At 45.2% G+C, this 17,827-nt stretch overlaps 1 protein-coding gene across 1 annotated transcript; it reads left to right on the top strand.

Annotated features, from left to right (window-relative positions):
* Window positions 1–11,093: 11,093 nt before the first annotated feature.
* Window positions 11,094–17,020, top strand: LOC121865363. Its single transcript, XM_042364699.1, has 5 exons — window positions 11,094–11,238; window positions 12,439–12,531; window positions 16,185–16,301; window positions 16,629–16,772; window positions 16,910–17,020. The coding sequence occupies exons 2-5, from the start codon at window positions 12,442–12,444 to the stop codon at window positions 17,018–17,020; spliced, it is 462 nt and encodes a 153-aa protein (XP_042220633.1). The 5' UTR covers window positions 11,094–11,238; window positions 12,439–12,441.
* Window positions 17,021–17,827: the final 807 nt, after the last annotated feature.

The following is a 17,827-nucleotide window of genomic DNA, read 5'->3' as shown; positions in this document are numbered from 1 at the left end:
TTAAAGACCATAATGGAACAAAACTGTACGAGGAAAATGAACAAGAGTCAACATTCAAAAGGGAATGGGTAAAAGTTTTTAAATTATCAGATGAGGAAAATGAAGATTTTGATAATGAACACGAAGAAAGGATGGAAGATGAAATGGGAAGACACATACATAGAATCACCCCAAAGCAATATATAGACTATAACTTACTACCTAATAATCAAATAATAACTATGGGAGAAATGATGCAATGTCTGAGGAAGTTTAAGGAAAAGGCCCCTGGGCTCACAGGTATTACACGAAATATGATCATGAATCTACCTGAAATATTTGAACACACAATTAAACATTTATAACGCATGCTTAATAACTGGTTACTTTCCAGACAAACTAAAATATGCTAAAATGATATTTATTCCTAAAGAGGGTAAGGACAATAAGGAAATATTAAACTACAGGCCAATATCTTTGTTAGAAATTACCGGGAAACTATTGGAAAAAATATTAAATTCAAGACTTATAGCCTTTTTAACACAACATGGGAAAACTAACAACAGACAACATGGATTTATGCCCAATAGAAATACCCTAACTGCAATAGCTATAGTAACGGAAATAATTGCAATAGAAAAAAGCAAGGGTAACCAGATCAATATAATTTTAAGGGATGTTTCTAAGGCCTTTGATAAAGTTTGGCATTTAGGCTTGAAATATAAAATATTAAAACTGGGACTTAACGAATACTTGCTAAGAATATTGTGTAACTATTTAGATGATAGGAGAGCACAAATTCAAATTGGAAACTTTTTAGGAACTATGTTTAATTTTGAGAGTGGAGTACCTCAAGGAGGATGCCTTTCTCCAACACTATATACAATTTATACTTCAGACACACCTCAACCTACCCCCTTTAGCGAATATGTAATGTTTGCTGATGATATTACTCAAATAGTATCATACACAGGAAAATCAACCCAATTTATGGCACTCTACACGGTAAGAGCGATAAAAAACATAAATGATTTTGAGAAAAAATGGAAAATCAGGACAAATAAGAACAAATTCAAGATAATACCAATAGCCAAGATTAAAACAAGTCCAGTAATAGTCGACCCGGAACTATACCCATACGACACTGAAGGCAGGATGCTTGGATTAAAACTAACAAAAAGAGGATATATAACATACTTAAAAGATAAAGAACGACAGGCAAGAATAAGATTATCAAAAATAAAACGCTTTAAGAACATTAGTATTAATAACAAGAGAAAGATATATATTGCCCTTGTCAAATCAATTATGGACTACCCACCCATCCCATTGAACACCCTTAGTAAAACGTGCATTAAAAGGTTACAAACAGTACAAAATATAGCCCTTAGATTTATATATAACATAAAATATACAGACCACATCAGTAATGAACAGCTACACAAGAGAGCAAATCTCTCAGCAATCAATGTAGATATACACAACAAAGCTGTAAATATTTGGAAAAAAGTGACTGAACTTAACACAGAAACATATCAAAACTGGATAAATAATATAGACAACGAAGAATTCCAAGAACACAGTTGGTTTAAATCAGCCAGGAAGAAAGTAATTGAACCATCTCCTGCCCCAATACACATATAAAACCTTAATAGAGAGAATAAAAGATGAGAGTGACCTACCAGCTCCATTAAGAACCTGGCAGGCCTCTCCATACAGTGTACCTTTAGACTAACATAACTAATATTTAACAATTAACATTTAACATTGAACTAACATCTTAGCAAAAAAAAAAAATGTGATTATCCTCCCAGCTACACAAGGACCTGGGCGGGCTCACTAACTCCGAAAAAAATAAAATAAATAATAATAATAATAATAATAATGTGATTACCCTCCCAGCTACATTAGCCAGGAAGAAGTAATTGAACCATCTCCTGCCCCAATATACACATTTACACATAAAACATTAATAGGGGAATAAAGATGAGAGTGACCTACCAGCTCCACTAAGAACCTGGCAGGCCTCTCCATACAGTGTACCTTTAGACTAATACAACTAACACTTAACTAACACCTCAAAAAAAAAAAATGTGACTACCCTCCCAGTTACACAAGGACCTGGGCGGCTCACTAACTCCAACAATAATAAAAATAATAATAATAAGCAGCATTATATAAATAAACCAATATTAATACAAAGGTCTGACGAACCCAAGGGAGCAGAACAAAGACAAAACACCAATAAGAAAGATGAAGCGATCTGGTTGAGCCCAGATTCTTTCTACTCCTACTGTATTTCAGTTTCACCACTTTTTCAATTCCTAATAATCTTCTTTCACCTCTTAACTAATGACTTCGTATCGTATCGTAGTAGGTTGGTGAGATAAGTCAGGTGTGGGCATGGCAGAAGTGGAGGGGCGGAGGGAGATTGCAGTGGCTTCTCTGGGGGGAGGGGGTGGCATGCTGGTCCGGTCGGGGATGGGGGCAGTGGGGAAGATGAGGTCGGGACCGGTTCTGAAGGAATCAGGAATGTGTATGGTAGGGAGGCCGTTCTCCCTCAAACCATCAATTGCCAGTTTCAGAAAAAGAGACCTGTTTCCGTTGCTTAGGGTATGTGCCAGAAGTATGATGGTGGTGATTTTTGCATCCATGTCGGAGGAGGGTGGGGGGGCGGTCACGTTGTTGGTCCAGCAAGTGCGGGTGGGGAGGGCCGAGGCAGTAGGGAGTGAGTGGTGGGGAGGTGGAGGTGGTGCTGTGGGGGGTGCTGTAGGAGGTGAAGGTCGGCGGGGAGGGAGTGGTGTTGTGCTATTGTCGAGTCTGATTTTGCACTTGTTGCTGATAGCAGCGTGAGGGCCTTTACAGTTGCAGCATTTAGTTACCGTGGCAGTGCAGTTTCGGTATGAGTGGCCTTGATTGGCACACTTTGAGCAAGTTATTGTGTTACTGCAACGGTTGGTGTTGTGCCCGAATTGGTAGCAATTAAAACATTGGTGTACTTGTATGAAGTGTTGGAATTCAATGTCTCTTGAGGAGATGATATTGCTGCCGATTTTAATTCCGTATGATTTTAATTTGATGGCGTCAGTTTGAGTAGCTGTAGTGATTTTTAACATGGGGAGAGTTCCCATCCGGGCTGCATATGTCATTTGGGGGGTGTTTTGTGAGTTGAGGTCTGTCAATAGGTTAGGGTTGTCAAGGATCTGAGGGATGACTTTTCTACATATGAGGGTGCATTTTGCGCGGTATTCCGGTGAACTGAGGACCGTTAGGCCATTGTCCCTCAGTCTGTTGTTCATTGCTGGGGAGTGGAATAGGTCGGCATCTTCATCAGTTTGTACAAATATTTTGATAATGTCGTCATTGGTGAAGGAACGGATCTGAAATATACAGGTCAGCTGGAAAATAAGTGAGGCGAGGTCCATGCACGGTTGGATGGTACGGTCCACTTTAATTTTAATTGAAGGCATGTTAACTGTTTGAATTGGAGATTTATGGAGATCTCCCCTAACAGTCCCTAATTTCCTGCGCCCCTCACGTAGGGGAGGCCCTGCACTATCACAGGGGTCCCCAGGCGTATCGGCAGGCTGTGCTGACCCTCCACCCTTCACACAAACACGCACTAGCGAGGTGTGGGGACAGAGGGCGTTTCCAGACGAATACTCCCCTGTACGTCAGCTGACAGGGGAATAGGTCCTTTCACGGCACGGAAGAGAAGGATTAGAGTAGAAGAAAAAGGTCTGAAAACTCACTGCCGACTCTCTCTTCACACCAAGCCCCTCAGCAGCATTCGGGGTTCCTAAGGGAGGTCCGATACTGTAGGAGAGGCTCAATGTGTTGATCGAATCAACAGAATTGTCAGTAGGAAAATGGAGGTTAGGAGCTTGGGTTTTCCAGGGTACGTGGGAAGGTGGGAGAGGTCCAATGACTAGCCAATCAGCTGTGACTGTTCCTTCTCCGGCTTCCACTTCGCTCTGTGACTGACTGCTACTGCTCCTGATTGCGACTGCTCCCGACTGCGACTGGCGACTCACTGTCTCCTCCCGATCGATCGATGGATGAAGTAAAGTGTGAAGAAATCTTGATGCAGATACGTAGATTGGTGGTGCGGGAACTGGACTTGAAGAATAGTGGTGGAATTTGGAGGGACTTGGGGTTGGTGGATAGTGCAGAAGAAAAGCGAGGAAATTGGAAAATAGTAGTAGAATGATAGGTCTTGGGGCTCAACCCAAGTGCTTCTGTTATCTCATGTTTGTGTTTAAACTAATTTCGTCTTAGGTGTTATATTTATCTCAGGTGTTTGTATGTTTAGCAACTATTGCAATTTTGCCTTTCATTTTGGTGTGTTATGTCCTAGCCAATGGTGAGGAGTCTGGGGCAGGTACTTGTGTTTCTGCCAAGAACATCCTATCTTTTTATGATCTAATGTTGTGTGTGGGTTGGCTGCCAAGGATGTCACTGGGGTAACCTTGTATCTTTTAATAGAGTGGAGTTGGTGTGGGTTCTAGGGCTCTTCTTTTACTTTTAGGGAACCACGAGTGTTCTCTTCTTCCGTCTTCTATCTCTTCCATCCATTCTTTGATTGATCCTGGATCTATTTCTTCTAGTTTCGTCCATATTCTTTTTGAGTGTTCGTGTAGGTAAATGTTTAGGGGTTCTATTTGGGCTCGTTGGTGTAGTTGACGGTTGGTGACTAAGTCAGGATATCTGATGTTATATACATCTCTTAGGGCTAAGTTTTGAATTATCTGCAGTTTCTTTAGGTTTGTTTGTTTTATTGCATGTAGGGGAATTGGTGGATATACTAGTCGGGATTGGACATAGGCTCTATATAACTTTAATTTGTTTTTTGCTGACAGGCTTCTGAAACGTTTTAATTTAGTTACCATGTTCCTGGTTTTTACAAGTTTTTCGGTGATGAATGTTTTGTAGCCTTTTGTTGTTATCTTCAGCCCTAGGACAGTGCCTTCCATGGCATATGGAATCACTTTGTTGTTTACTATAATGGGGTCTTTTTTCCTTTTAGCGATTGGGATTATTTTAAACTTGTTGGTGTTCGTTTGTATCTTCCACTTTTTTTCGTACTGGTTGATGTTCTCTATTGCGTTGGCAGTATGTTGTGCCATTATTGCTGTTGATTTGCCGGGGTATGTGATGATTTGTGTGATATCGTCTGCAAAACTTATGTATTCGCTGTAGGGAGATGGTTCTGGTAGGTCTGCTGTATAGATATTATACAATTTACCAGGATCAGGATCTGGGGTGCGCGTAGCGAGGTGACCAATCACAGCGGCTCCAGCGTAAGGTGTGAAACGCTCTGATCCTGAACTGGAGGTTGATGGTCGAGACTAGGTCGGCGATCGTACCCCTACGTCCTCTGCATAGACCTAGTCTCTCGGCGTAGCTGGCTGCACGCCCATCACACTCACTCTCTCTCCTTCACCATGAACGGTTACGAGTTTGATAACGTGGCGCGGATACGTCCGGACACGCCGACCTGCCCCAAGAAACTAAACCTCCTAGTTCTCCAGAAGTTTTTCGAAGCTAATGGGATCGTGGGGGTCACCAAGGTGGAACGTCTAAAGCTCCATGGTGACATCAAGATCACCTTCGCCGAGATGGGCATGCCCGCTCAACTCGCGGAGATCCCAGACATCAACGGCATTCCTTTTAAAATGTTTGCCTTCATGTGGGACAACTTGAAGCTGGGTGTAATCTCCCACGCCGAAATTGCCCACATGGACAAAGCAGAGCTGAGTGAGCTCCTCAAGGAGCAGCAGCTCCAAGTTGTGAAGAAGCTGTCCGACACCACTGCCCTCATCGGACACCACTCCACCCTACCCAAGGAAGCTCAACTGGCGTGGGTAACTATGCCAGTCAAGCCCTACTGCAGACCGAAACGGTGTTACAAATGCCAGCACTATGGACACACTGTAAACAAGTGTGAGGCGCAGGAAGACACCTGCTCCATGTGTGGCAGCCCTGGACACCGCTACACGGCCTGCCCCAACACAGAGAAAAAATGCGTTGCCTGTGGTGGCCCACACTCCTCCGCCGACCGGACCTGCCCCAGATGGAAGGAGGAATGCAGGGTAGCCAAGGCTCGTCTTGAGAAAAAACTGAGCTACAAAGAGGCCCTCCTTGCTGTACGCTCCCAAGAAAAGAAAAAACCAGCAGTAAAGAAAAACCAAGAAAAGAAAACTCAACAGAAGCAGCCCACCACACAGAACCAAGAACACCACGTGGCCCGTGGTGCTGAAGCCCACGCGGCCAGTGGTGCTGAAGCCCACGCGGCCAGTGGTGCTGAAGCCCACGTGGTCAACCTCTCCCTCTCTGAATTCTTCCACACCTATGAGGACTTAAAATACGAGGAAGACGAACAAGAAGACCCAAACACAAACGAATGGACAATTCAAGAGAGCAAGAAGAGAAGGAGAGAGAGAAGAAAATCGACATCAAGCTAAGAAGACCAAGACATCCCCTCCACACAAGAAACCAAAACACAATCAAGCCGACCAAGCACTGAACATCCATTGCCCAACCCCACGCACCTGACGCCTGACCTGACGCTTGACCTGACGCTTGACCTGACGCTAGCCTGGCCTTGTCTTGTCGCCTCCCTGCCGCGTCCAGCCGGGTTGTTGCTGCTGCCCCCATCTTATAATCCCTCACGCAAGCGGTGTTTAGCCACTGCATCTGTTCTCTCCTCCTAAAATTCACTTCAATCCTCCCTTTATTCTTCTCCTGAACCTCCTTCCCCCCTGTCACTAGCATTTTTCGTTCGTTCGTTCGGTGACATCACAGACACTCTCTCTCCCTCACCATGAACGGATACGAGTTTGTTAACGTGGCGCGGATACGTCCGGACACGCCGACCTGCCCCAAGAAACTAAACCTCCTAGTTCTCCAGAAGTTTTTCGAAGCTAATGGGATTGTGGGGGTCACCAAGGTAGAACGCCTAAAGCTCCATGGTGACATCAAGATCACCTTCGCCGAGATGGGCATGCCCGCTCAACTCGCGGAGATCCCAGACATCAACGGCATTCCTTTTAAAATGTGCTTGCCTCTGGCGGGACAACTTGAAGCTGTAATCTCCCACGCCGAAATTGCCCATTACGGACAAAGGCAAGCAGGAGCTGAGTGAGTTCTCAATGAGCAGCAGTTCGTTGTGAAGAAGCTGGTCCGACACCACTCAAGTTCTCATCGGACAATTACCCACCCTACCCAAGGAAGCCCAACTGGCGTGGGTAATCTGCGCCAGTCAAGCCTCACTGCAGACTGAAACGTGCTATAAATGCCAGCACTATGGACACACTGTAAACAAGTGTGAGGCGCAGGAAGACACCTGCTCCATGTGTGGCAGCCCTGGACACCGCTACACGGCCTGCCCCAACACAGAGAAAAAATGCGTTGCCTGTGGTGGCCCACACTCCTCCGCCGACCGGACCTGCCCCAGATGGAAGGAGGAATGCAGGGTAGCCAAGGCTCGTCTTGAGAAAAAACTGAGCTACAAAGAGGCCCTCCTTGCTGTACGCTCCCAAGAAAAGAAAAAACCAGCAGTAAAGAAAAACCAAGAAAAGAAAACTCAACAGAAGCAGCCCACCACACAGAACCAAGAACACCACGTGGCCCGTGGTGCTGAAGCCCACGCGGCCGTGGTGCTGAAGCCCACGCGGCCAGTGGTGCTGAAGCCCACGTGGTCAACCTCTCCCTCTCTGAATTCTTCCACACCTATGAGGACTTAAAATACGAGGAAGACGAACAAGAAGACCCAAACACAAACGAATGGACAATTCAAGAGAGCAAGAAGAGAAGGAGAGAGAGAAGAAAATCGACATCAAGCTAAGAAGACCAAGACATCCCCTCCACACAAGAAACCAAAACACAATCAAGCCGACCAAGCACTGAACATCCATTGCCCAACCCAACACGCACCTGACGCTTGACCTGACGCTAGCCTGGCCTTGTCTTGTCGCCTCCCTGCCGCGTCCAGGCGGGTTGCTGTGGCTGCCTCCATCTTATAATCCCTCACGCAAGCGGTGTTTAGCCACTGCATCTGTTCTCTCCTCCTAAAATTCACTTCAATCCTCCCTTTATTCTTCTCCTGAACCTCCTTCTCCCCTGTCACTAGTATTTTCGATTCGATTCGCTGTACGCACACACACTCTCTCTCCCTCACCATGAACGGTTACGAGTTTGTTAACGTGGCGCGGATACGTCCGGACACGCCGACCTGCCCCAAGAAACTAAACCTCCTAGTTCTCCAGAAGTTTTTCGAAGCTAATGGGATCGTGGGGGTCACCAAGGTAGAACGTCTAAAGCTCCATGGTGACATCAAGATCACCTTCGTCGAGAAGGGCATGCCCGCACAGCTCGCGGAGATCCCAGACATCAACGGCATTCCTTTTAAAATGTTTGCCTACATGTGGGACAACTTGAAGCTGGGTGTAATCTCCCACGCCGAAATTGCCCACATGGACAAAGCAGAGCTGAGTGAGCTCCTCAAGGAGCAGCAGCTCCAAGTTGTGAAGAAGCTGTCCGACACCACTGCCCTCATCGGACACCACTCCACCCTACCCAAGGAAGCTCAACTGGCGTGGGTAACTGTGCCAGTCAAGCCCTACTGCAGACCGAAACGGTGTTACAAATGCCAGCACTATGGACACACTGTAAACAAGTGTGAGGCGCAGGAAGACACCTGCTCCATGTGTGGCAGCCCTGGACACCGCTACACGGCCTGCCCCAACACAGAGAAAAAATGCGTTGCCTGTGGTGGCCCACACTCCTCCGCCGACCGGACCTGCCCCAGATGGAAGGAGGAATGCAGGGTAGCCAAGGCTCGTCTTGAGAAAAAACTGAGCTACAAAGAGGCCCTCCTTGCTGTACGCTCCCAAGAAAAGAAAAAACCAGCAGTAAAGAAAAACCAAGAAAAGAAAACTCAACAGAAGCAGCCCACCACACAGAACCAAGAACACCACGTGGCCCGTGGTGCTGAAGCCCACGCGGCCAGTGGTGCTGAAGCCCACGTGGTCAACCTCTCCCTCTCTGAATTCTTCCACACCTATGAGGACTTAAAATACGAGGAGGAAGACGAACAAGAAGACCCAAACACAAACGAATGGACAATTCAAGAGAGCAAGAAGAGGAGGAGAGTGAGAAGAAAATCGACATCAAGCTAAGAAGACCAAGACATCCCCTCCACACAAGAAACCAAAACACATCAAGCCGACCAAGCACTGAACATCCATTGCCCAACCCAACACGCACCTGACGCCTGACCTGACGCTTGACCTGACGCTTGACCTGACGCTAGCCTGGCCTTGTCTTGTCGCCTCCCTGCCGCGTCCAGCCGGGTTGTTGCTGCTGCCCCCATCTTATAATCCCTCACGCAAGCGGTGTTTAGCCACTGCATCTGTTCTCTCCTCCTAAAATTCACTTCAATCCTCCCTTTATTCTTCTCCTGAACCTCCTTCCCCCCTGTCACTAGCATTTTTCGATTCGATTCGGCGAACACAGACACTCTCTCTCCCTCACCATGAACGGTTACGAGTTTGTTAACGTGGCGCGGATACGTCCGGACACGCCGACCTGCCCCAAGAAACTAAACCTCCTAGTTCTCCAGAAGTTTTTCGAAGCTAATGGGATCGTGGGGGTCACCAAGGTAGAACGTCTAAAGCTCCATGGTGACATCAAGATCACCTTCGCCGAGAAGGGCATGCCCGCTCAACTCGCGGAGATCCCAGACATCAACGGCATTCCTTTTAAAATGTTTGCCTACATGTGGGACAACTTGAAGCTGGGTGTAATCTCCCACGCCGAAATTGCCCACATGGACAAAGCAGAGCTGAGTGAGCTCCTCAAGGAGCAGCAGCTCCAAGTTGTGAAGAAGCTGTCCGACACCACTGCCCTCATCGGACACCACTCCACCCTACCCAAGGAAGCTCAACTGGCGTGGGTAACTATGCCAGTCAAGCCCTACTGCAGACCGAAACGGTGTTACAAATGCCAGCACTATGGACACACTGTAAACAAGTGTGAGGCGCAGGAAGACACCTGCTCCATGTGTGGCAGCCCTGGACACCGCTACACGGCCTGCCCCAACACAGAGAAAAAATGCGTTGCCTGTGGTGGCCCACACTCCTCCGCCGACCGGACCTGCCCCAGATGGAAGGAGGAATGCAGGGTAGCCAAGGCTCGTCTTGAGAAAAAACTGAGCTACAAAGAGGCCCTCCTTGCTGTACGCTCCCAAGAAAAGAAAAAACCAGCAGTAAAGAAAAACCAAGAAAAGAAAACTCAACAGAAGCAGCCCACCACACAGAACCAAGAACACCACGTGGCCCGTGATGCTGAAGCCCACGAGGCCTGTGGTGCTGAAGCCCACGTGGTCAACCTCTCCCTCTCTGAATTCTTCCACACCTATGAGGACTTAAAACACGAGGAAGACGAACAAGAAGAAGACCCAAACACAAACGAATGGACAATTCAAGAGAGCAAGAAGAGGAGGAGAGTGAGAAGAAAATCTACATCAAGCTAAGAAGACCAAGACATCCCCTCCACACAAGAAACCAAAACACAATCAAGCCGACCAAGCACTGAACATCCATTGCCCAACCCAACACGCACCTGACGCTTGACCTGACGCTTGACCTGACGCTAGCCTGGCCTTGTCTTGTCGCCTCCCTGCCGCGTCCAGCCGGGTTGTTGCTGCTGCCCCCATCTTATAATCCCTCACGCAAGCGGTGTTTAGCCACTGCATCTGTTCTCTCCTCCTAAAATTCACTTCAATCCTCCCTTTATTCTTCTCCTGAACCTCCTTCCCCCCTGTCACTAGCATTTTTCGATTCGGCTGCTCTCTCCTTCTAAAATTCACTTCCATCCTATCTTTATTCTTCCTCTGAACCTCCTTCCCCCCTGTCACTAGCATTTTCTAGTCTCTAGTCTAGGCTGCACGCTGATTGGCTGGTCGGAGTGCGGCCGGAGCTCAGTTGGAAGTTGTAGGGGAGAGTAGCCACTACAAGTGATTCGACATAATGAAGTTAACCGAACCACTTTTCCGGTTGTGGCATAATGGGTAACACCAAGGCCCCCTGATAAGAGCCCTCAATTTCACTGTCCTCAACCTCAGTACACAACATCAGGCGTTGCAGTAAACACGGCCCGGTCTCTCTATCATTGCCAGCGTTCCTATATAATTCACTGAGGATTTAGAGTCACCCGCCTCTTACAATCATCCACACTGAGCTTCAGTCATTCTTGGAGGTACAGTACAGTGTATAATTACATACAACTACAACAGGTGCTGATCAAATGAAAGTTATATCATGTCCTGTTCTGTGGTCGGCGGTCAGGTCTCTCATCTTTATATATCTGCTTCATGACTCTTGTACAAGTCATTAAACAGTATATATATATGGAAACCAGCACCAAAAACAAAGTGACGGACTCATCAAGTGTGTGGTAAAATGGATCAGTTTGCGGTGAGCTGTGGAATTGTGCGCTAAATACTGGTCCTGTGAGCGGTAGCGTAAAAAGGACTACAGAGTAGAGGCCACTAAGGGTGTTTATCAGACCCCAGTGACCGTGATTATTATAGCACTAAATGTAACAGAGTATTTCCAGTATATTGTTTGTTTAAGTCGGTACATAGAAGTTTGATCAGGTGCTAAATGCCAAGTGTGGATACAGCCTCGGTATATTAGCTATCTTGCCATCAAATATAAAGTTCGGACATTGCCTACACCAGTGGTCCTCAGCCTGTAGTTCGTCACATTATGGAGCCCTCAAGGGTTTATTAGAAATTTGTGAAATATTTGAGAATTTTTTGTCAGAGTGAAATAAATGAAAATGTGATAAATTCATGCGAAATTATAGAGGGGGGGTGGCGGAAGAGATGAACGTTTGTCCCGAGTCTTTTGTGTATATGACGTATTTCTCACAGACCGGGCCCAGAGATAGAGGGAGTCAGCCTTCTCACTAAAGGGAAACACTTTATATATATATATATATATATATATATATATATATATATATATATATATATATATATATATATATATATATATATATATAATTTTGTTCACATATGCCTGAGGGGCATACTGCCAGAGGTACTTATATTCTAAGCTTAGTCTAGCGGTTACATCTTGTAATCTAGTCATCTTGTTACTTGCCCCATATACATGTTTCACTTGATACATCTCATCATGGTAAACAATGGATTGACTAGTACCTGTTTGTACTTGTCTACTGGCTTCAAATTCATCAAGTTTTTTTTCTCGATTACAGTTTGTAATGTTCTGTTTGACACAACTAGATGGTATAAACATTTGTTATTGTTGGCATCAACTTTATCATGTTGACTAATGCCTGAGAGAGGTAGAGGTGCTGTGGCCAGTGGCGGCGCGCTGGGGTCAGTCAATGTGTCAACTCTGGCAATCTGTGTGTGTGTGACCCCCACAGGTGATGGCTGGCCGCTTCCTCAGGTGTGTGCACGGGAAGGAGTTGCTGGCGCTGAAGGAGAGACTAGCAGCCCATCTGCCCAACTCTGCCATTGTGAGTTATCGCCTCTTACCATGTTCTAAAATTACCACAAACATTACACAGCCTATGATGCTAAACCATTGATAAAAATGTGATGGCACGAACCAACCAAATCTAACTTTACCGTCTAGACCAGACCTGACCTGACCTAACCTGACCTAACCTAAACTGATACAAAACACACTAAACCCGAGGTGCCAAACTGACAAAGCCCGGGGACAACATTTATACTTTGTGAAAGTCAGAAATTAATTATTTATAAAATAGACATTCGGTCAAGAGAACAAACGATGGACCAGTAGTTGGTCAAATGTACTGAAACTTTAATAGATCTTCTGTGGGGAAAAATGGAGAAGATTTCAATCTAGAAAACGAGAGAAGGTGTTGAAGGTGAAGACTCTGTCATAAGTAGCGTTTGGGGGAGCACCATCACTCCTACAGTAGGGTGTGTCATAGGAGGGAAGATCAGCTAAAACTAATGGCCCATCACTTTTTTGGTAGATTTTAGTGTATATAAACAGAAAATAATTTCAGTTTCAATATTTTGCAACCTTTTGCTAGGTAAATTTTAGCGTGAAATTTATCGAAAATCTAATGTACAGCTGCATTAGTGCATTACAATTAAATAGTGAACATTACTTTCTGACTTCATTCTTTAACAACCCAACTAACAATATTTTTTTCTGTTTCAGATTCTGATGCATTTATAAGTTGATAATATTTGCGATGGCTGTTTGTGTCAGGACGAGGAACCAAAAATCCAGCCATCTCAGTCACTATCTTGGGTCTGGGAGAGAGCTCCTGAAGTCGGAGTTGCCTACATTGAGAGATGCTTTGAGATAAGGTGTTTTAATTAGGCAAATCAGTGAAAAGAACCAAAGAACTTACACAAACAAAGACATTGCCAGTGATATGACCAAAGCTGTCTTGGCACAGTACACTCTGGCTAACGCTCAGTTCAAGCCTCCAGTCATAACAGTCAGAAGAAGATTAGTGAGAGACTGCCAGCCAGTTAGAAAAAGGCAAGATATCTTGGAGAGGAAAACTTGCAGTTAAGGCGATTGTTTCTTGCTGCCAACCGGGGACCAGTTATTTGACATAATTACTTGCAAGTGCCCAATTGTTCTCTGTCCTGAGTTTGGATGCGATCGTGACTGTAAATCCGAGGCCCACATCTCCTGTATTTGCAAGAGTGAACTGAAGATTCCTGTGATCGAACTGGCATTTGTCAAAGCACAGAGAGAGAAGACTGGCAGTATAGGGGCTCTCATGATTTCTAGCCAAGATATTCTGGAGTCCAAGAGACAGGAGGCTGCCTCAGAGAGACAGAAGAGGAGAAGAGTTGCCGAGGAAAAAGACTTGAGAAGGCCCAGGGTGAGGTAAAAAAGGCCGATGATTGGAGTCAAGCTGATTCAGAGTTTAATGACTTCCCCATGGCTGATCGAGTGCTGACCAGGAGAATGGTGACTTTGTCCCTAACCCAGAAAATAATGATCCCAAACCTTCCAGGCATAAGATTCGAAATAGGAAAGATATCCCGAGCATAGCTCTGGCCAGCATGCGACACCACACTGGTCTCAGAGAAACTGCAGAGATAGCAACAGCTGCCTGGATTGACGGTGGTTTGATAACACCTGATGATGTTCACCTGGTGATAGATCATAACAAAGTAAGGAGAGCTCAGGAGAAACTTGTCAGTAACCTAGAAGAGGAGTTTGATAAGGGATAAGAGAAAATGGAATCAATTGTTTGTTCTTTGATGGGAGAAGGGATGACACTAAAGTGTTCATGAAAGTTGGAGATTCTGACAAGTTGTTCCTGCCATGGTGAAGGAGGAACACTACTCCTGCTGCAGTGAACCAGGAGGGAAGTATTTGTGGCATTTCACTCCAGAGAAAGATGACATCAGGAAACCAGCTGAGATAGTGGCAGATAACATTGTGAACTGGCTCAGAGAGAGGAACGTAGACCAGACCCTGCAGGCCATTGGAGGGGACAGCACCAACACGAACACAGGGTGGCAAGGGGGGTCATACAGTGGATAGAGCGAAGATTGGGAGGAAGCTGGTCTGGATTGTTTGTGACCTCCACACCAACGAGTTGCCACTCAGACATCTGATCCAGGAGCTGGATGGCAAGACTCTTTCAAACAACAGATGGTCTGGTCCTCTTGGCAAGATGCCGGACTCTGCCACTGAGTTGGAAATAAATCCGAGCTTTGAAAAAATCACAGTTGGCCCTCCACTCGTTGAGCTTGCACATACTGTCATTGACGACCTGAGTACTGACCAGTACTATGGTTACATGATTTGCAGTGCCATCAAAATCAAATATGCCCGATAGACTTGCTTACCCGCAGATAGGTCCAGTCTCACATTTCCAGGTGGCTCACAACGGCCTCAGGTTCTGCAGAATTCGGGTCGCTCATCATAAACTGAAAGGAACCAGCTTCACAAACCTGGAGACTTATTGTCCACCCATTGTGAGTGTCTACTTGCCAAATTGGCTCTAACACTAAGGTCAAGTCATCGTTCTCTGAAGGTCCGAGGCATGTTCCCTCTTCCAGCTTGAGCTCCTATAGCCAAGGAAGCGCCGGTTCTGGGATTGTGGAGCAGCACTGTGAGGAGATTCTCTCCTGGTATGCTCATCCTGGGAGTGCAGTTCTCAGACAATGCCGCAGTGGGAGGAGAGAAGAGTGGCAGTCAAAAAGATCTGGATATGAGACTTATGAGAGGATCTGCATGACGAATCAGTTGGTGACGATTCCTTCAGGGTCAGAAGACTCCTGAAGTCAATCTGAAAGCAAGACCCCTACTGATCTCTAGATCTCGATAACATCCAGGCTGGCAGTGAGCCCCCTCTACCTGCAGCCTCACCAATGTTCAAGTCAGAGCTCTGGACAAATCCCATGCATGTCCCTTCCTGCCTGGCCCTCGCGTGACACCCAGAGTATAGAGCTGCTGTGTACAGCAAGGAGCGAGGCCAGCAGTCACGTGTACAGCCAGGAGAGGAGGGAAGGCTACATCCGGAGCTCAGGTGGTCAGGCAGGGGAGGTGATGAGAAACAGAAGCAAGAAAGACATGTTCTCTATGGTGTGCAGCAACACCGGGTCGTGGTAGTAAAACCGGTTTTTGTATTTGATGATTTTGTTTTCTAAAGGAATATTAAATTTGGCTAAATGTGCCAAGATCATTCGTTTCACTATTCTGGATCATTTTCATCCTAATAAATTAACCTGATACATTTACTTTACTTTAAATAAGCTATTTAGTGGTGTTGGTAAAAGGGTGGGAATACTGAATTTTCATAAGATTTCAAGTTAAAATTTACCTAGCAAAAAATGAAAACTTTTCAAATCTGAAGATATCACATGATTCTGCACATAGAACTACATCATGGGCCGATTTTTCAAACTCAAAAAAAAAAAATTCGCCTCCGTATGACACACCCTACTCCTACACTATACCACTCATTGTGGCTGCGACTCTCACCACACCATTCACCTTAATGTCTGGGGAAAACATCAGAGGAGACCAAGTCCCGGTAAATACACAACTACTGATTGTGGAAGTGTCTTGTGTTGTGATGACCAAGACAACAATTAAAAGTAGGTGCCTAGACACACTTTTATGTCGATTTTATGTTTTATTCTTCAACCCCGGCAGCTGCACGGGACGGTCGAGACAGGAATACGTTATGGACTAATGGAGAATTTAGGAATAAAGTTGTTTGTCCCAAAACACAGTGGCAGTCTGGTGGTGGCTACCCCAGCCTTCACTACGGTAAGTCTGGTGTGGATATGTTGCCCTCTTATTGTGTATCCATCTGCATGAATATCTGTCTTGATTATGTAAATATATTTCAATGCAAGAGAATGATTCTTGGAAATGCTTTCATACTGAACAGTCCATAACCTCTGTAATTTACTGTACCTCTCCCCTCCACTTATCTTGTATGTATAATAATATTTTAGTCTGTACTGTACTTAAGTCGTGTGTAGCCGCTCTTCTTGTATTTCCATACCAGTTTGCATAATTTGTACATGAAACTTTGTTCCATAGGATCATGGGGGTATGTGTTTCTCATACATTTGGTATTGTGGTGTCCAGAAAAAGGTGCAGAGTTTGTCAGTGTTCTGGAACCCGGAGGAGGAAGACGAGGAGGAGGTGGCGCAGATGATCGGATCGTTGCCTGGCATCGACTGGAGGAAACCTGTGTTCTTCAGTACCAGTTCCAAGACCATCTCCAGCAAGGTAAGTCACCTGTAGCCTTCACTACTCCACAGTCACTCTGCTGTACAGCATGGTAAAAAGCCCGTTCTGTTAGCTGTCTCTACCAAGCCCATTCATACACACACACACACACACACTATACTGTATATACTTTACAGGTGACGAGTATAGGGAATAACCAGCTGGTCGGCGACGGAAACATAGAGGCTCATACGGTCGAAGGTTCATCTATGTACGAAATCCCTCCACAAAAGTCGCATATCCAGTAAGTGACTTAATCCTTGTTAAAAAAAATTATATACTGCATATATATATATATATATATATATATTGATAAAATCACACAGGAAAAGGGAAACAATGGAGCACCTTAGCTTTCGTCTTTATTCAAGACATCTTCAGAGGCAACTTAATTACAAGACCCGAGAGAGGCTTAAGTACACAGGGTGACCTTAATAAACATGAGGTCAGGTCATAAACATGACATCCACTAATCCGCACACTAACACAACCACACACACAATGGAACTTAAGAGAAAGGGCGACGTAACTAGTCATGTTAAGTCAGGTAAAAAATATGGGACCCACTAATCATCTATCCGACATCTAACTCGAATGCTATCAAAGCTTTTTTAACCTTGGGCCACTGATAAATAAATTTGTGTAACATATTATTAGTTTTGTACTGACCATCACTGAGGTTTATATAATTCAATTCTCTCATCAAACTTGCTTCAACCAGAAGTCTTTCTGTGACACATGGTGATTTATATACTTCTAGGCTGTTTCCCAATCAATGGGATGATAATTGTTCCTAACATGAACGAACAGTGCACTGCTTTCAGATGCTGTTCTAAAATTGCACTTGTGCTGTTTAATTCTGAGTTGCAATGGTTTCCCAGTCTGTCCTACACAATTTCCATTACAATTGCTACATGGAATGCAGTAAACACTTCCATTTACATTCAAGGTTGGGCTATTCTTGATTAATATATTGGTAATAGTTGAATCATACTTAAAAACAACATTAATATTTAATAATTTAGGGACTGAACTCATGGGACAAATTCATTGCT

Source organism: Homarus americanus, unplaced genomic scaffold (genome assembly GCF_018991925.1).
Source record: "Homarus americanus isolate GMGI-L3 unplaced genomic scaffold, GMGI_Hamer_2.0 scaffold53718, whole genome shotgun sequence".
Classification (NCBI taxonomy): domain Eukaryota; kingdom Metazoa; phylum Arthropoda; class Malacostraca; order Decapoda; family Nephropidae; genus Homarus; species Homarus americanus.
This window is presented reverse-complemented; position numbering and strand designations above follow the sequence as displayed.